Here is a 21,378-nt window from a genome sequence, read left to right as displayed (position 1 = left end):
TTATACAGGATTCTTTCAAAAGCAATTTCAAAAGTAATTTTGAAAACATTTTCCAGAACTTAGTTATTTAACTACTGTTTCACTTTACAACCCACAGTATTCACAATAAAATATTAATATCTTTCTCATTAAAGCATTGGTACTCACCAAAGACAGTAATTAGTGAAGGATAATGTTGAATCAAGTCTATTCTGTCAGTTTTCTGGTGATGTACTAGTTCTTATCTGGTTGTTAGCTAACTAGCTCTTGTCTTCTTATTAGCTCTCTAGCTATCGTCTGATCATTAGCTCTCGATTGCTCGTTAGCTCCTGTGCTCTCTAACTCTCGACTGCTTCTTAGCTCTCCGCGGGGGCGGAACTAACTGCTCACTTCTCCAATCAAGATCAGGTAAGAAAATATTAGTTAATCCTTTTAATCTGCTTACAGACAGGAGGTTAAGGAGTTGGCTGTCTGGTGTAGCCACAACAACCTGGAGCTCAGCACGCTCAAAACAGTGGAGATGATAGTGGACTTCAGGAGAAACCCCCCTGCTCTCCCTCCACTGAGCATCATGGACAGCATTGTGGCAGCAGTGGAGTCATTCAGGTACCTGGGCATCACCATCTCTCAGGACCTGAAGTGGGACACTCACACTGACTCCATTGTCAAAAATGCTCAACAGAGGCTGTACTTTCTTCGTCAGCTGAGGAAGTTTAACCTCCCAAAGGAGCTGCTGAAACAGTTCTACACCTCCATCATTGAATCAGTCATCTGCACATCAATAACTGTCTGGTTTAGCTCAGCTACTAAATACGACCTCCAAAGACTACGTCGAATAGTTCGGACTGCTGAGCGAATCACTGGTACAACCCTCCCTACTCCCCAAGAACTGTACTTATCCAGAGCGAGCAGAAGGGCTGCCAAAATCACTCTGGACCCCTCACACCCAGCACACTGCCTCTTTGAACTTTTACCTTCTGGTCGACGCTACAGAGCACTGCGCACCAGAACAGCCCGACACAGAAACAGTTTCTTCCCTCAGGCAATCCATCTCATGAACACTTGATGATAATAATTGCGAAACCAACATCACTGCTTGCTATACACTTTTATACAGCATATCACTTATTTAACAACACATTACATGCCAATTTGCACATAAGGCTGCACATATAACGTTGTATATAGTATAAACATGTACATACACTTGTCAATCTGTATATTTGCACTCACTACTTACTCTTTTTTTTTAATATATTTTTATCTGTTTTTTGTCCTGTCTCTGTAATCCTGTTGCACTGTAGAGCTCTGGCACGAAACAATTCCTAGTATGTGTGAACATACTGGGCAATAAAAGCTCTTTCTGATTCTGATTCTGATTCTAATTACACAGCAATCTTCTGCTTTTTTATCAATTTTTATATTATTATTAATAATAATAATAATAATATAATAAGATAATAAAAATTAATTATCATCATAATAATAATACATTCTAAATGATATTAATGACCTAGATTCAGGATCTGGGTTACAATATAATATATCTAATTATAATATATATATAATATATAAGTGGTGTAGTCCTTACTATACGCACGTATACTCAGTATGCTTACTATTTTCCATGAGCTGTTTGGGTATTACCACTTCTGAGTATCAAAAAATTACATATACCCCTCAGTATACTCACTTATTTTTCTGATTAAACTTCCCTAATTTTTAGTGTATTATTTTTAATTCTTACTTAAAATGTATACCTGTGTAAATGTATATAAATTTTGTTTGTTTACCCCAAAATGAATCTGTTCTTGATCTGGCCTAAAATGAAAATCCTAAAATATATTAGATAATATATAGCTAATGAATAAAGAACAGTGACTTTCATAATTTCTTTGCCTACTTTCATTTAAAATTTGGGTCGGGTGTAATAGTACACCACCTTTTTTGAAGACTACACCACTGATATATATATATATGCTCATATATGCCTGGAAGGGAATTTTCTTAGGGGCTGTCAAATTTAGGTGAAAATCATCAAAAATGCTGGATGTGGCTGGCAACTTTCACAGACAGGGGGGAAAAAGTTCTTATGATTTATCTTGAGTAAAAGGATGTAATGCACTTTATAAAACTCATATGTTTATGCAGAGGGTGATATTTATTCCTGTGCCTGTGCTTTCGTGCATGTTTAAATCAACTGTAAATACTGTTTATACCATTTGGGTAGAATTATAATTTTGCCTATATTTTAATCTACAACTCAAGCAAATGTTACTCTGGTGGCTTAAAGAAAGCTCACTTACTCCAAGATAAAAGTAACCTCTTCACACATTCAGTTAAAAATATTAATAAGGTATATTCTCATGTGATCAGATCTCATGTACACGCATGATTATTTCAAATATAGTCAACATGTATTTTTTTTTTTTCATTTAGTAATTGTAAAAGTAATTTCGGGTTTATAAATAAAATATTACAAATATATATGAATAAAAGCATATACAACCATTTATGGATATTTTTTTAAATTACTTTAGCCACATACATACGATGTAGATATTTCATAGTTTCACTCTATGGCACCTTTAACGATTTCTTAAATGGTAAAAGTTTTATTATATATATATATATATATATATATATATATATATATATATATATATATATATATATATATATATATATATATAATATATAATAAATATATATATATATATATATATATTATATTATACATATACATACGCCTTACTACCACTGGGTTGGGACCCCCTTTTGCCTTCAGAACTGTTACTGGAAATATTCCAGTCCATATAGTCCCATATTGACATGATAGCATCATAATTGCTGTAGATTTGTCGGCTGCACATCCATGATGTGAATCTCCCATTCCACCACATCCCAAAGGTGCTCAATTGGGTTGAGTGACTGCCTTGAACACATTGTCATGTTCAAGAAACCAGTCTGAGATGATTTGCGCTTTATGACATGACATGTTATCCTGCTGGGTAGAAGACGGGCACACTGTGGTCAGAAAGGGATGACATGGTCAGCAACAATACTCAGGTAGGCTGTGGTGTTGACATGATGCTCAATTGATACTAATGGGCCCAAAGTGTACCAAGAAAATATCCCCCACACCATTACGCCACCACCACCAGCCTGAACCGCTGATACAAATATTTGGATCCACGCTTTCATGTTGCTGATGCCAAATTCTGATCCTACCGTTGGAATGTAGCAGCAGAAATCGAGACTAATCAGACCAGGCAACGTTTTTCCAATCTTCTATTGTCCAATTTTGGTGAGCCTGTGGGAATTGTAGGTTTGCTGCTGCAGCTCGGACCATTCTCTGTAAACCCTATATCAGCAGTTTCTGAAATACTCAGACTAGCCTGTCTGGCACCAACAACCATGTCACATTCAAAGTCACTTAAATCACCTTTCATCCCCATTCTGATGCTTGGTTTGAACTGTAGCAGTTCGTCTTGACCATGTCTCTAAATGTATTGACCATGTCTCTAAATGTATTGAGTTTCTGCCATATGATTGGCTGATTAGAAATTTGTGCATCTTTTACAAATGTGTATATATCAATATGTGATGTTATATCAATATATAACATGTTTTGAATTGCCCAGCTTAAATTTTGTCTGCAGAGTAAGAGGTTAGCATTTCGCATTAATTATTTTGGGTTTTCTTCTTGCCTCCAGTGGCCCTTCCATTCTTCTGTCCTATTGACCACTGAGCTGATATTCTCTAATACTGCAGTTTATCTGGAAGCACTACAGGGAGAACTTCAACCAGAATGGAAGTTGCCAGTTGCTTCTTTAAGATTGAAGAGTTTGATCAAGAGTAAAATCAAACCAGTAGAACAGGTAGAATTACCCAGGCATTATTTATAGAGAGCTGCCCATGGAATCACTCAAATTACTCTCACATATAAAATAGCACAATATGAACTCAATAGCTCTTTAAAATAAAGATGTTTTTTTACCACTCATGTAGCTAAAAATATCTTCCATTATACACAATTCAAATTGTTTTATACAATTTTATTCTATTTGTAATTCCAACAATTTTACATATGATTTCTGTGTTTGTTTCTGTGCACATAGTTGAACAGATGAACTATAGCTGCTGGGGTAATTCCTGGCAGACGGGCTGCAGCTCCCAGCTGAAAATAAGCAATAAAAACAAAGAATGTCACTGTTACAATACAATACAAATAACTTCTATACAATCAGATCCAGTGGCTGTATCAGAGTTGTAACATGCTGCACATTTGTCGAGTGAAAATCTAAGGTAAACATTTGTTGGTCCCACAGATGTCTCCAAATGAGTCCAACAGGACTTTATGGTCAATTAAATATAAGGAAGCACTCTTTGCACTCAAATCTAATAAAACCAGAAGTTTTTCAAAATTGTTTCTGGAAAGTATTACTTGAGGCTCTTAAAAGGCCAGATTCAGTACTGTGTAAAGCTTTGAAGTCAAACTTGAAACATTTCATGATCCGAATTAACAATCAGATAATATTTTAATTTTAGACTAATAAATCTAGTAAGTTCACGTAGGCTGAATTAAGCCACTCTTATTTCTGAAACCTTTTAGTTTGAAGAGTTTGTAAATTATTACAGCTTAGATCAATGCTTTTTGTCAAATTTCTCATTTGTGTGGCAAGTAGCCATGTAATACGCAAGATTATGTACATCTAATGGGTTGTTTTTGCAGAATAAATCCAGACAGGCTTATTAGCAGTCCAATGCGAAAGCCTGTCTGGCTTTATTCTGCGAGAGCGAGAGCTTTACATTATCCCTTATCCTAAGTTAACACAATACAGCACGCTACTTGGAAAAAAAAAGAATCTCTCAATTCTTATGGCGCTTAGCAGCTCATATTTCATTAGCTTCAGTGACTACGAATACTGATTTTGTCTCAATAGACGGGTTTAGTCACAAACCTTCGAGACATTGTCAACTTCATGTCATACATAGAATAGAAAGTATGAAAACTGAAGTGATTTCTGTGACACTAGCAGCACAAAACTAAATTTATGTATTTATTGCATTTATTAAAATCTTACCTAAACCAAACCATCAAGTGTTGTAGTGGAGCCCACCTCAAGGGTGCATCTCTATCAGTGCACTGCTCAGCTATTTCAAGGATTTTCTGATACTTAAAATTGAAAGTTTTAAACTTTTTAAAGTTTCTAGCATGTTATTTGATAGAAATTGACAGTGCAATTTGATTTTATGATTCTTGTCTGTTCATTACTATGGGATTGTTAAAATCTAGTGCCACAAAGTGTCATAGAAATTTAGCACTTCACCCTTACAGATGCAAGTCTTACTGTGCTTGGTCGCACACTGTCCAGAATCTCTCGGACCTCCTGAGAAAGCGAGATGGGTAGAGCCATATAGTCAATGTCATGTGGCAATGATAGACTTTCCTCTGTTTGCATTCTCTCCATCTCTCTTCTCTGCTTCTCACAGTGTGGATGGTACAGAGCTACAGCAAACAAATTGACAAGTTACCAAGGTGCATTAATGCCATTTTGGAGGTCCCTAATTCTAGTTACCAGACACATAACAAACATACCATTTAACACAAAATTCCAGGTCTCTGGAGTATGTTGAGATTATATATATATATATATATATATATATATATATATATATATATATATATATATATATATATATATATATATATACAGTGGGTAGGGAAAGTATTCAGGGCCCCTTAAATTTTTCAGTCTTTTTTTTCTTATTAATGTACACACAGCACCCCATTTTGACAGAAAAACGATATACACAGAATTGTTGACATTTTTTTCAGATTTAATTAAAAAACAGATATCACATGGACCTAAATATTCAGAAATAAATAAATATTCACCCTTTGCTGTGACACTTATATATTTAATTCCGGTGCTGTCCATTTCTTCTGATCACCCTTAAGATAGTTCTACACCTTCATTTGAGTCTATCTGTGTTTGATTACTGATTGGACTTGATTTGGAAAACCACACACTTTTCTTTATATGGCTTAACAGCTCACAATTCATGTCATGAGGTCAATGGAACTACATAAAGAGCTCAGAGACATAATTGTGGCAAGGCACAGATCTGGCCAAGGTCACACAAAAATCTGCTGCACTTAAGGTTCCTAAGAGCACAGTGGCCTCCATAATCCTTAAAGGTGCTGTATGTAAGTTTTTTACTCTTCTAAAGCATAAAAATACTATGTTTGCAGATATTTAAGAAACACGCCAAGTGAACATATTTGTTGATCTGAAACGCAATGCTGCATCTGTGACCGAAATCCAACCCCCAGTGGACAGTAGGAGATTCTGAAATAAGACGCAGATTCAGTTCAACATCAGGTTATTAATTAGCAAATTATATAAATATTATGAATGTAAACATTAGGTGAGCTGATTACATTGTAACCATTAGTCCTAACAACACGCTCCGTGATGAGATACGCAGTGATAAGCAATTTGGCTGTTTGAATCAAATGAAACACGAAAGAAATTTTAATGCAGCTATTCAGAAGCACAGAATTTGCACTCACTCACAAAATGGTAAGGTTTATTATACATTTAATACATATTAACCATCTTTAACATTATTAAATGTACATGCTGAATCACTCATATGTGTTTAGTTCTAAAGTTTAATTTCAAATGGTTTATTTTATGTTCAACATGATTATTGTCATAGTTTTCTGTTGTTCACCTGTGAGAAATAAAAGCCATTCCTAATATATTAATTCGAGGTGTTGGTTAGAACAAAAACTCCTTTTAATATGGAAAATATTACTATATTATTACTTGAAAATATTACTTGCTTTTATTTAAATCAGGGTTTAAATCACTCGCTTTTGTCCTCAATCTGGCAACCTGTGCTTGCATTTGTTTTGATCCAGGAGTGCAATACCTAGTTCAACCACTGGGTGTCAATCTTACATATTGCACCTTTAAATGGAAGAAGTTTGGGCAGCCAGAACCCTTACTAATACTGGCCGTCTGGCCAAACTGAGTAGGGGAGAAGAGCCTTGGTGAGAGAGGTAAAGAAGAACCCAACGATCACTATGGCTAAGCTCTAGAGATGCAGTCGGGAGATAGGAGAAAGTTGTAGAAAGTCAACAATCACTGCGGCCATCCACCAGTTGGGATTTTATGGCAGTGTGGCCCAACAGAGACCTCCGTTACAAAAAATAACTGCAGTAAACTGAAGTAAAACTGCAGTACAACAGCAGTATATAGAAATATAACTGCAGTAAAATTAAGTACAATTGTAAAATTGCAATACAATGAAGTATAAACAGTAAAAACAGCACAATAAAGTTCAACAGCAGTATAAGTTGCAGCAGACTGGAGTAAAAACGAGTAAACTCTGTCTTTACTGCACTTGTGCCGCTGCTGTAGTCTACTATGCCAAAGGTGTGGTAAGAACTGTACAGCACTTGTGTTCCAAGGGGTTTGTTCTTCAACATCCTCCAAGAATATTTTGTACTTTTTTCAGGGATGTTTTTGGATACAAGTAATTTTCTAATAAGAATTTTAGGAGTTTATTTGTGTAATGGGATGATCCCCAAAGGGGAGGGGTTTCCCATTGTATGTGTGTAATGGGGTGATCCCCAGAGAGATCACCTTTGGGGATACGCATATGGTTTCCCATCATATAAGCTCATGGCCCCTTTAAAAGTGAGAAGGTTTCCCTTTGCTTCCGTTTTTCTCTGGCATGGAATAGTGGCGGTGTGTTGACTGCATTCTAACTTTTGATGTGCGTTAAGCATTGAGCATTAAGTCTGCAGTATTTATATGAACCTGTGTAAGGTTGTATTTCTTCTCTAATTCTCTTTTTACTACATGGGCCTGAGGAAGTGCAATTGCATCAGCGTGTGACATGGTATGTTTCTGTTTATGTCTCCAGTTATTTAGTGATTTCTAGTGCTGTTAATTAATAGTAAATCATTCTTTTAGTGGTATCCATGTGTGATCGGTGGATTACCCACAACTTGTGTTGAGAGCCAGTTAACTGTGTTGCGGGTAAGTTTTCACTTGAGAGTTTGCAAGTGTTTTTATTTCAAAATGTGATTTTAAACTTTAACGTGCGAATAATGATTATTGAACGGATGTTTTATAGAGATTGCCCGTTGCTATTTTGCTGCTGTCTGGCGACCTGATTGTGCTGCTGGGAAGCAATTCGCTTTTCTTCTCGGGCACCTGACTGTGTGTGACCTGGTCGCGTCATGGCAGAGTGTGTGGTTGTGTGTGTGCACGCATATGGTGTGAGGGTGTGTTTATTCCTTTGATGTTGCCGCGCGTGTTTTGATTTAACTATATATGGTGGGTTTGTATTTTGTTCGTGTAAATTGTGAATGGCTGCTGTTATTGTTCATCCTCAATTTTTATATTAACAGCAAGGATCATCTTATATGGGGAGGGTTGTTTTCTTTTGGCTTAGTTTGTTTGTTGTGCGGGGTGGTTGTTTATTTCGAGTGTGGGTTATTTTACTTTTGCATTAGTGGTGGGAAATGTGCTTTTGTTTTGAGGGTTTTGTTTGTATTGAAGTGTTGGGTTGTGTTTTTTTGTGGCAAGTGTGGCAAAATTCAATGCAACTGCAAAATTGCAGTATAATGAGTATAATAACAATGCAATAAAGTTCAACAGCAGTAAAATCTGCAGTACACTGAAGTAACATTGACTAAACTGATAGGGGCAATATAGTGATATGTTATATGATGTACTGCACTTAGGTACATTAAATGTACATTAGGTAGTATTAAAAGTGCACTTTAGTTTTATTATGCACTGCTGTATTGTAGATGTATTTCTGTAATTAGTTATACTACTGAAAAATGCAATACAATATATTGTGGTGGTACTTCACCAATACAACTGAAGTACTGAAACCTCATTTGAAAACCATTGTTCACCGAGGACTAAAAGCAGTAGTTGCACTGCAGTTGTATTGTTGAAGCACTTCAGTTGTATGGCAATAGCGATATGGCAGTTGTACTGCATTATAGTAGTGGTATCACTTCAGTACTATGATATAATTATTAATTTATATAGCTTTTTGATGTTACAGTTTTCATTATTTGCTTTTGATTCTGCTGTTTATGTTGATGTGGTTGATTTTGTCACTTTTAGTATCCTGTTTGTGAGTTTAGTTTTTTTTTTAAATTGTCACCGTTGTTGAGGTTCATACACTGATTATTGATGTCCCTGTGAGCATAAGTTGAACCATATAATGTTTTTAACTTATAAACCTTCATAATTCTGTGGCATGTGCAAGCATGTTATTATGTTACTTCTAATAATGGATTAAACAATGGTTAACATCACTGAATTATATTATTTCATCACAGGTTGTACCTCACTTAATTTTATTGTTTTTTTTTTTGTTTGTTTGTTATTTTACTTGGTTTGTTTGCTGTAATGAATAAAATTTTTAAGCAAACTTCTTAAAAGTTACAGCAGCCCAAAATTAAATTTATATTTAGAGGTTCAGGGCGGCTATGAACCCAACAAAAGCAAACACTTTTCTTCATGATGGTGACTTTAGTCTATGTGGGCCACATATGTTTTAAGATAACTGGGTCACATTTGCCATATCTTCTCTGGGCCACTTTAGGCTCACAGCCACATTTGCTAGAGCTAACTGTACCAAATATTTGCCAAAAGTGGCCCACATTTGTTTTAAGATAACTTGGCCACATTTGTCATATCTTCTCTGGGCCACTATAGGCTAACGGCTGCATTAGCCAGAGCTTACTGTGCCAAATATTTGTCAAAAGTGGCACACATTTCTCTTAAGATAACTGGGCCACATTTGCACCTACACGTGTGGTTTAGACCCAGATTATCCTTAAATAACTATGCCACATTTTTACCAACTGTGTCCCACATTTGTCCTCTATCATTTGGGCCAAATGTAGCATTTTCCACATGGGCCACATTAGGCTCACATTCAGATTACATTTTGCCATAAGTGCCAAATCTTTGCCTTAAATAGCCAATATTTGAATTTGAATCTTTGACCCCCTTTGCCATTGCACAGGTGGGCCACTTCAGGCTCACATTCATTTTGTCTGGGTCGAAGGAATACCACCAGTGACGCATTTGTATGCTATCAGGGTACAGTCCCAACAGTGAAGCATGGTGGTGGCAGCATCATGCTGTGTGAGTGTTTTTCAGCTACAGGAACAGGACGACTGGTTGCAATTGAGGAAAAGATGAATGCGGACAAGTACAGGAATATCCTGGATGAAAACCTTGTCCAGAGTGCTCAGGATCCTCAGACTGTCTTGATTACGCTTCAAACAAGACAATGAACCTAAACACAGTTAAAATAGCAGAGCAACTTCACAATAACTCTGTAACTGTTTTTGAATGACCCAGCCAAAGCCCCCCCTTAAACCCAATAGAGCATCTCTGGAGAAACCTAAAAATGGCTGTCCACCAACATTTACCATACAAGCTGACAGAATTGGAGAGGATCTGCAAGGAGGAATGACAGAGGATCCCCAAATCCAGGTGTGAAAAGCTTGTTGCATCTTTCCCAAAAAGTCTCATGACTGTATTAGATCAAACAGGTGCTTCAACTTAATACTGGGCAAAAAGATCTGAATGCTTGGGACCACTTGATATTTAAGTTCTCCTTTTTTAATAAATCTGCAAAAATGTCAACAATTTTGTGTTTTTCTGTCAATGTGGGGTGCTGTGTGTACATTAATGAAAATAAGAACTTAAATTATTTTAGCAAATGGCTGCAATATAACAAAGAGTGAAAAATTTAAGGGGGTCTGAATACTTTCCTTACCCACTATATGCATGCATGCATGCATGCATGCATGCATGCATGCATGTATGTATATATATATATATGTATATATATATATATATATATATATATATATATATATATATATATATATATATATATATATATATATATATATATATATATATATATATATATGTATATATATATATATATATATATATATGTATATATATATATGTATATATATATGTATATATATATGTATATATGTATATATATATATATGTATATATATATATATATATGTATATGTATATATATATATATATATATATATATGTATATATATATGTATATATATATATATATATATATATATATATATATATATATATATATATATATATATATATATATATATATATATAGACACAATTTTAACATTTTTGGCTCTATACACCAACACAATTGATTTGACATTAAATGAACAAGATGTGCTTTAAATGCAGACTGTCAGCTTTAATTTGAGGGGTTACATCCAAATCAGGTGAATGCGCTAGGAATTATAACAGTTTGCATATGTGCTTCCCAGTAATTGGTGGGTCATTTCACTGTGGCGCTGAATGAATGAATATTATATTACCTTCAACTTTCAATCTCTCTGAAATATCTACATGGGGGCAAAATAGTTCTTTGAAGGAAGATGCTAACATCTGAAAAGTAACATCTTTAAACTGCAAGACCTCCACTCCACTGAAATAGAAATAGGCACATTAAGGTCTTGTCATTGATTAAACTGGAAAACAAGCTATAATTTCATGTGGACAATTAAAAAAATAAAAGTAAAAAACTTTATCAAGTCATTTATGTCTTACTTCAGAATGGAACTCTTTGTCTTGCTAATGGTAACCGCTCCCAGTTTATCCCTCCAGCGAGCAGCGGAGAGATGGACGGACTGCAGAGCAGATAGAGCCTGCTTCAAACTTGCCTGAACCAGAAGAGCTTCATTATAGCGCTGTTCAGACACACAACCAATCTCCTCAAAACCTGAGACAGAGAGGTTCGTACAGTCAGAGCTGCCCTGAGTTTAATCACATCCTCCTGCAATGATATTTGTGAACAGACTTCCAATAAAAAACAGTTGTCTGTGGAACTTTGATGTATCTAATTTGTTTTTGATTGACAAATCTTTCCAACAGATTTCTATAAATAAAGGGTTTCTTGTATAGCACTTTTCATAATAATCTTACAATAATAATAAAATACGTTTAAAATGTGCACAGTATTACATTATAGTAAAAATCAAAAGGAGAAAAAAGTTGGACTGCAGTTATCAATTGTAGTGTTGTAGTGATCAGTGATAAAGCCAGGAACTTGTGGAAATTAACTTGTGGAAATTAATTTCCAAAATAAACAAATGCTGCAGAGTTAACTCTAAACTCTGGCCTTTTTCTTAAGCTTATCAGAAAGTGGCAATTGAGACAGTCTTTTGTTTATCTGAAAGACAAAGGTGTTGAGAGTCCAGAACTTGCAAAACAGCTTCTTGATCCAATCAACATTCTACATCGTCTCAGTCACAGACAGACATGTGGATCACAATACCTCCATCTCACAAAAGATACACAAATGGAATATTTCACTTCATGCCTGTAGATTCAAATGATCATGTATTATTAGCCCTCCTTTGATTTTTTTTTTTTTTTATATATATTTCCCAAATGATGCTTAACAGAGCAAAGAAATTTTCTTTGATAATATTTTTTTCTTCTGGAGAAAGTGTTATTTGTTTTATTTCGGCTAGAATAAAATGAGTTTTATTTTTTTAAACACCATTTTAAGGACAAAATTATTAGCCCCTTTAGGCAATTTTTTCTTCGATAGTCTACAAAACAAACCATCGTTATACAACAACTTACCTAATTACCCTAACCTGCCTAGTTAACTTAATTAACATAGTTAGTATAGAAGTGTCTTGAAAAATATCTAGTAAAATATTTAATTACTGTCATCACGGCAAAAATAAAATAAATCAGTTATTAGGAATGAGTTATTAAAACTATTATGTTTAGAAAGGTGTTAAAAAATCTTCTCTCCATTAAACAGAAATTGGGGGAAAAAAGAAACGGGGCAAATAATACAGGGGAGCTAATAATACATATATACATATATACACTGAACTACTAAATGATTGAGGCTTGTATGTAGGAGTGCTGATAGAAAACGCCTACTACCGCAATCAGTCCCTAGCAGAAAGGCTTATAGGAAATTGAGTTTAGGAAATTGCCATTTAGAAATCGGGCGATGGCTCCTTCTGGTGATGCACAAGAGAAGTGCCCGAAGCAAGCATCACTTACAACAGAACCCCCTCCCCCCCTACGAATAAGTAGGTCCGGGGCGACAGTGGTGATTGGCCTTAATCTCCTGTTTCCTGACGTCTCGCATCAAGTGTGTGTGCTCTGTTCCAGGCCTCGTCACTACGCTGAAGCCAGTCGGTAACAGCAGGCAGATCAATGGGTTCTCCAGACCAAGGGAATAGAGATGGTTGATAGCCCAGGATGCATTTAAAGGGTGTAATGCCTGTAGCTGGCTTAATCAGTGAATTTTGTGTGAACTCTGCCCACATCAGATAACAGCTCATGGTTCACATCGCTAACAGTTCACGGTTTCCCACATCATAATTGCGTTCAGTGTTGGTTAGCTTATGTGAGAAGAATGCGCATGGATACATTTTGGATGAATTGCCTTGACATAGTGATAGTACAGCTCTAACCCCTGTGCTGGATGCATCGACTTCAACTATAAATGGTAAGTCTGGATCAGGGTGGCAGAGAATAGATACTGTCGTGAACCTGACTTTGAGTTCGGAGAAGGTGTGTTTAGCTTCGTGGGACCATAATGGCTTGAAAGTATCTCATTTGGTCATAGCAGTTAATGGGGCTGCAACGAAGCTGAAATCTTTTATGAAACAGCGATAGAAATTTGCAAGGCCTAAGAAACGTAATTTTATCTGTGTATTCGGTAAGGGCCATTGTAGCACTACTTTTATCTTGGTAACACCCATAGCGGTTCTCTCAGCACTGATGACCTAACCCAGAAAAGAGATTTGGGTTTGATGGAACTCACACTTCTCAGATTTGGTATACAGTCTATGTTTAATCAGTCAATGAAGAACCAGACGTACATATGCTCAATGTGTTCCTCTAAAGTGTTGGAATAGATGGGAATGTCGTCGATGTAAATGATGTTCCACCGATCCAACATATCATGGAACATATCATTCATGAAAGATTGGAACACAAAAGGAGGGTTGGCCAGGCCAAAGGGCATTACCATGTACTCATAGTGCGCCTTAGTGGTGGAGAAAGCCATTTTCCATTCATCTCCCTCATGAATCCAAACGAGATTATATGCACTACGTAGGTCGAGTTTGGTGTAGTATTTACAGTAGGTGAGAGTTTAATGTGGCCGCAGCCGTTTTAAATTGCTGCTGCTCTGTTTTTAAATGTATGACCGCAGTTTGTGAATATGCCGCCAGGGGGCACAAAGGGACGGGATGCGAACGGACAGAAATAGCCTATACAGCAGCTGTAAATACTGTAGGCTACTGTGCTTGTAAATGAAGATGAAACAATAAATCAAAGCATTATAATTCCTTCATTAATCATTTACAAATTTGTTAGCACGCTTTATTATCATTGTAAACTTGTTAAGTGCAAAGAGGATTCATTTTGGAAAATAGAATTATATAAAATAAAAAATAAAAGACAAGCAGTCTTTTAGCCTAAATATAGAGAGATGTTCAGTGTTTGCTATTTTGATAGGACTAAGACAGTCATTAAAGTCATTAAGCTTTTTCATTTTTGTTTTCATTTCTGGTTTTATTTACATTTTCGTTGTTGATTATATTTTACTATCTCATTTTATGTCTCAATTATTGTACATAATAATAAACAAATAATAAAAATAGGCCTAAATAATTATTTATTTAAAGACTTTGCAGCGAAACACTAAGAAACGGTCTGGCGCATGGTCTAAAGAGCTTAAGTTGAATGCTGCTTCATCAAAAGCCTAAAAATAAATTGACTTACCTTAGCAGATCACTAAAAGTATAATAAAAATGATTTTGCATTAAGGACATGCATTAAGTCTCGCAAGTTTATTTTTAATAATTTAGTTTCAGTTGAGTTCAGTTTTTTCATTACGTCAATGTTCTCCTTTAAAGTATAATTGTTGTTTTTTTTTTTTTTTTTTACTTGTAATGGCTCAGTAACTTTTGTATTTTAATTTCAATTTCAGTCACCTTGCATGTGAAATATAATGCGCGCATAACGACGTAAAAAGAAAAAAAAAGCTGTCAAAGTTAGAGCTAATTCATCAAATCTAGCTATATTAAAATACAGCATGTATGTTAATACAGGCAAAGTGTGAACAAACTCAGGGTATGGCTAAGATATGCGCTTGCCTTTTAATGCATTTAAAAAGATTTGCGGCGAACCAAGAAGAGGTTTTAACAACCGCTAATTAACAAATATAATATGTCAATTATCATTTGTGCGCATGAGCCGATATGTTGCCTTTTTATAGGCTACAGGCTACTATGGTGTATAATAATGTTTTTTTTGGGGGGGGGTTTTTGTATGGGAAAGGACAATGCACAGTATGTTATTGATGTAAACTTAGGCTAAAACTTACCATTGATAAACGTGACCTACCTCAAGAAAAAATATTTTTGCCGCAGGACATATATTAAGTCTTGCAAGTTTATTTTTAATAATTTAGTTTCAGTTCAGTAAAATTTTTTTCAAAACGTCAATGTTCTCCTTTAAAGTATAATTGTTGTTTTGTTTTGGTTTTTTACTTGTATTGGCTTTTAATTTTAATTGTATTTTAATTTCAATTTCAGTCACCTTGCATATGCGTGTGAAAAATAATGTACGCATAACCGCATAAAAAGGAGAAAAAGCTGTCCAAAGTTAGAGCTAATTCATCAAAATTAGCTATATTAAGATACAGCATGTCAGTTAATACAGGCAGAGTGTGAACAAACTCAGGGTAAGGCTAAGATATGCGCTTGCCTTTTAATGCATTTAAAAAGATTTGCGGCTAACCAAGAATAGGTTTTAATAACGGCTTATTAACAAATATTAGATGTCAATCATCATGTGTGCCCATGAGCTGGTATGTTGCTTTTTTATAGGCTACAGGCTACTATGGTGCATAATAATGTTTTTTTTTTCTTTTTTGTATGGTAAAGGACAATGCACAGTATGTTATTGATGTAAACTTAGGCTAAAACTTACCACTGATAAACGTGACCTACCTCAAGCAGATCAATTAAAGTATAATAAAAATAATTTAAGTCCCGCAAGTTTATTTTTAATAATTTAGTTTCAGTTCAGTTTTTTTCAAAACGTCAATGTTTTTCTTTAAAGTGTTGTTTTGGTTTGTTTTTTTTTTTACTTGTAATGGCTCAGTATCTTTTGTATTTAATTTCAATTTCAGTCACCTTTTATGTGAAAATGCGCGCATAGCCGTGGAAAAAGAAGAAAACTACAAAAAAATACAGCATGTATGTTAATAAAGGCAGAGTGTGAACAAACTCAGGGTAAGGCTAAGATATGCGCTTGCCTTTTAATGCATTTAAAAAGATTTCCTGCGAACCAAGAAGAGGTTTTAGCCAAGGAGTCGTTTAGATTAAAGAATATATTATTTTACCTAAGTTTTCTCTCGATATCGCGGCTGTGCGTGTGCTTTTTATTGTTTGAATACTGAAAGAAAACACAGCCAATATTTAAATGGTTATTTCACCATCAAAATTTAGCCTATTATATTTTACATCATCACCTTTTGATATAAAACTGTTGTATAATTTAATTGATTATTAAAAATGAAATAATTTAAGTGCTATGTTTTTTTATTAGTGAAAGTGCCCGCTCACTTTTGACAAGGTCTGTCAAAACATATTTCTGCCACTATAATACAAATGCACTGTTGTTGCATTATCATTGTTTATTTTTCTGTTATGTACATGGATTTGAAATATATATTTATTTACCCTCCAATCATTTTCAATCATCAGTGTAAATGAGACCTTAATACAGTTTAAAGCAAAGTTGTCTGAAAGGATGACGGAAACATCTGCGTCCCAATTCGCATACTATCCGTCCTAAATAGTATTTGAAAGAGTATGCCAAAGGTACCAGTATGGTTTACTATTTCCGGTAAAAACTCAAAGTGTAGAAGCATCCATAATCTAAAGCCTGTTTCACACCGCAAGCGTCAGCAGCACGTGAGCAGAGCGTGTTTTTTCGGCGTCCATGTTAAAAGATTAGAGCTTTCTTACCGCACGAAGCAGCAAGCGCGTCAGTGCGAGGCATGAGCGTCGCTGAAGCAGCAGTGCCGCGATAGTTTCAGCGCTGGGTCTATTTTTGCTGCACTGCTCACGCTCAATTAAAGTGACAGTGCATTGATAATGACCAAAACACACTGAATGACAGTAAAAAGTAGCAATTTTACCCAATAAATGTGGTAATAATATCCACTGATTTATTTATAGTCAATCAAAATAACTTAAACGATTAAAAACTGCAACAAACATTTATTTAGGCCCAAAATATTTATTCACATGTATATGTTGTAGTCCATAGCGAAGTGGGTAGGATTGTGGGTAGTGTAGTTCCACACGCATGCTGGATGATGTGAGCTCGCTGTGTGCTGTGCAGCTGAAGCAGAGGAATAAACCTTTATTCAGCTTTGTTTTATGTTCACTCAAGTTATTCCACCCGGGAGCGGTTTTGCACTGTGAACCTGACAACACAAAAATAAATAAAAGAAGGGCATGCATTGATTACTTTTGTCCAACTCATCCTTTGCACGAGCTGTTACTCATTACTGAAGCGGAGAAAGTAACACTAGTTTGATCGTGTATAAATATCATTATAACTAGGCCTACAACAACCTGACAATCAAAAACCAAATGACATGATATCACAGGCGATTGTCTTCTGAGCGCACCAGACATGAATGACACTCCTCATAGAGCTTGAAAAGCATACAGTACTGTATGATCTATATCATTTGTAAAATAAAGACTTGCAGGTTAAAGAAACAGCATAGGAGGAGGTTGCCGCGAGCCTTGATGCAGATGAAAAGTTTTTTTTTAAATGTACTTGTATATATAGAGAGATATGTAACTAGATAGAATAGACAGAGATAGATTAATCTCTGCAGCAGCTGCTGAAGAGCTGCGCGCTGCAGAGGCAGCTGGTGTGAAAGGCAAACGCCTGCGTGCTGCTTCTGCTCTCCATACGCGATGCGCACGCTCTGCACACGCACTGCCTTCGCTTGCGGTGTGAAACAAGCATAACTGCTGATATTGCCCACAATACATTGCGCGTAGGACGTGAATTCGATTTAGAACTACAAATGCGGGTGAAAAGTGTAAACAAACTACAAACATGATGGATGAGCAAGACCAACCGTCAAGTAGAGAGGCTTCGGTAAAGATGTTTGTATGACTGTTAGTCAATATCTAGCCCACTGGAACATGTTTTAATCACGTTTTCTGTGTTATCTTTATATAAATTCAGTATTGTTGTAGCAGATGAAATATGTGTTTGGACATTAACGTCTGAATGCAAAATTATCCAAACACCTGAGGAGATTTCTCTGCACGAAAGACTCGTGAATGGGAAATTAACCTGCTGCTGCAGCTTCTCCAATAAGGTAGGGAATTAAATATGAAAGAAATGTGGATGATGTGTGGATGATTGACAGGGCTCGTAACTAAGCAACACAACAATCTGTTAACGAGGAAATAGTATGTCCCAAAAGCTTGCATACTCTTCTGTTAAACACTCAAAAGTGTGTACTTTTCCTTTACAAAAAAATTACATACTTTTAGGGTATATTATAAGTATGCGAATTGGGACGCAGCACGATTGTTTGGCTCGCTTTGTGCACATTTGAAAAATATTTGTCTGTTGAAGGCTTTAGGACCACTTTTAGAATTCTCTGCTGCTGTCGCTCCAGCTCGGCAGACAAAATGCAATTTATCATGTTCTGTGTTTTTGACGTAAAAATATATTAGTTTTGGCAAATGCTACGAGCCTAATATAGATAGTTTAATTAACACGTAGGCCTAGTTCAGTTCAGAAGTTGCTGTGCATAGAAACATACTTTCCATAAACCAAGCATGCCTATGTGTAGGTAAGATATGTAACCGGGGACTGTGTGTATCTACGTTTGTGAAAAATACTGGAGACATAGCCCATCCCCCCCATCTCAAACCAAATGCTTGTCTGTCCGAGGTGTTAATGGGGCACTGCATTGTGCTTTAACTGGAAAAAAAAACATCAACCCAAAAACACTGAATTGGATTACAAGGGTTGCTACAGAAAATAAGAATAATATAATAATAATAATAATAATTCCCATTGATGGGTTGCAGCTGGAAGGGCATCCGCTTCGTAAAATATATGCTGGATAAGTTGGCGGTTCATTCCGCTGTGGCGACCCCAGATTAATAAAGTGACTAAGCCGAAAAGAAAATGAATGAATCAATGAATAATAGTGATATAAAAATATGGTAATAATCTTTACACAGATACTGAAAGCGGCCTTTTTATAACTATTTTAGAGATGATACATTTGAATTGCTGCAGCCCCCGCCCCTACCTCAAACCTGAAAGTTGCAAAGAGAACACCTTGATGCCTTAGCCTCAATAGCAAAAGATTATAGCCCATTTACACCTCAGGACAGTGCGAGTTTTGCGGAAAGAAGTATGTCAAATCAGAATCACGCAGATAAAGTACACCATCGCACCGTCATGAAACTATTAAAATGGTGACAACCGAAGCAAACAAATACACATTACTGTACAGGATTAGCTGCATTAAATGTCTATATGCATAAGCCAATGTATTTTCATTCATTAAATTTGTTTATTCAACCGACAGCAACAGAATTTCTCCGGTAATAACTCTGTAAAAACGTATTTTATAACATCCTATTTCGGTTGACGCCGTCAAACATTCAGCCCAAATGCTCCAGAGAGACCCAAAACATATATTTTTTCCCTAGGCTATCTGAAACTTTATAGATAAGTCTCTTTTATTCAAGAAAATAATTCAAGGATGGTGCATATTTGGTTATCTTAAATAAAGGAAACTTTTAAGTGTTTCAGAGCAATGAGATTAATAAAATATATGTTGTGCTCCCATCACAGCAATTCGCATCGGCTTTAAGAAAAAAAAATCATCATTTAATGAAAGTAGCAGTGTTAAATATCTGAGAATAGCATATCTTCACTATCTCATACCCAAAGCAAAAGTTACAAGGTAAAATAATAAATATCTTTCTAATTAAGCTTTATTTAAAATTTCATTTTTACAAAAGAGATAACAGGAGAATGTTGGATAATGACTGTAGGAAAAAACGTTTATATCTAAATCTATTTTTTCAAGATTTATTTTTTAGTCTAGAAGTGCAGTGCATTCTTAATCGACACTCCACTGATGTTTCTGTGGACATCAGGTGCCATCATTAACCGTTTATCAAGTTAAAATGGTTTATCAAGTTAAAATCAGGTGCTGCCGTTGCGGGTCAGGTATTCAAAATAGCCTGCATATTTATGGGTGGGTCGTGGGTGGATAAGATTAACCATGGGTACGCTAACGTTAACTACTTTTTCTAAAATATGTTATGTTTTAAACTGTGTAACAATTAGGGATGCAACGATTATAGATTTTGGTTGTGCGATTATAGTCTAAAGAATAATCATGGTTTCACAGTTATCACCATCATTATGCAGTTATTAAATTTAAAACACCACTAGCTTAGAAAATAACAATAAAACTTCAAATATTTTAAAGTGTTGGTTGCTCAGTAACCTAATACAGCACAATATTAATAAAAAAAAAAAACAATAGTCCATTTCTCTCTTTGGACTTAAAAATAAATGAAAAAGTTTGAAAACGGCTTGCTGCTATAGTTAATCCAATGTGCGTGCATATTGGCATAACTTTGTGCGGCAGCTGTTTTTTCCCGTCCAACAGAAATGCGGCATTGAGAAGCCATTAATGAATAAAAGCGGGGTTATTAGTGAAATCGGCTAATCATTGCATCCCTATTAACGGTATCAGTGCATTGTACAAAAGGCCTTTTCTACAAACATCCAAATGTTTTCGGCTGCTCGTTTAATGTCAGCTGACTCACTATCTGCGCAGCTGTTTTGTGCTGTATTAAACAGAGGCAGAGAATCGCATCAGTTTTAACAAATATATAAACATCTATAAGCTAATTTATAATTAATTTTAAATTATATATTATTTATTAGCCGCGTTGTGCTATTTATGACCCAGATGTGTAGCCAATAAACAATGCTTACACATTAAAACTGCTTTTAGAAACTTAAAATTTTTATATTTTATGTTGGCTATGTTTAGGATTGGGGATAGAATAGCATTTAGTATAAAAACATTCAGTCCCGTAAACAAAATAGGGCAGATGCACATTTTTTTCTTTCTGCATGTTCGCTCTGCATGCGTGGGAAAAAGAAACGGACAGATTAATATGAACAGACGATAAATATGCGA

General features: G+C 35.5%; 1 protein-coding gene across 1 annotated transcript in view; it reads right to left on the bottom strand.

Moving 5' to 3' along the window:
* Positions 1-4,022: 4,022 nt before the first annotated feature.
* The window catches only part of mto1 (mitochondrial tRNA translation optimization 1), a 76,960-nt gene continuing 59,604 nt past the window's right edge, over positions 4,023-21,378 (bottom strand). The window contains 4 exon segments of the mRNA XM_056469969.1: positions 4,023-4,159; positions 5,334-5,491; positions 11,426-11,535; positions 11,658-11,829. Coding sequence (XP_056325944.1) covers positions 4,064-4,159; positions 5,334-5,491; positions 11,426-11,535; positions 11,658-11,829 — 536 coding nt within the window. The 3' untranslated portion in view covers positions 4,023-4,063.

This window comes from Danio aesculapii, chromosome 12, assembly GCF_903798145.1.
Source record: "Danio aesculapii chromosome 12, fDanAes4.1, whole genome shotgun sequence".
In the NCBI taxonomy this organism is placed as follows: Eukaryota; Metazoa; Chordata; class Actinopteri; order Cypriniformes; family Danionidae; genus Danio; species Danio aesculapii.
The sequence above is the reverse complement of the archived record's forward strand: the minus strand, read 5'-3'. Positions and strand labels throughout refer to the sequence as shown.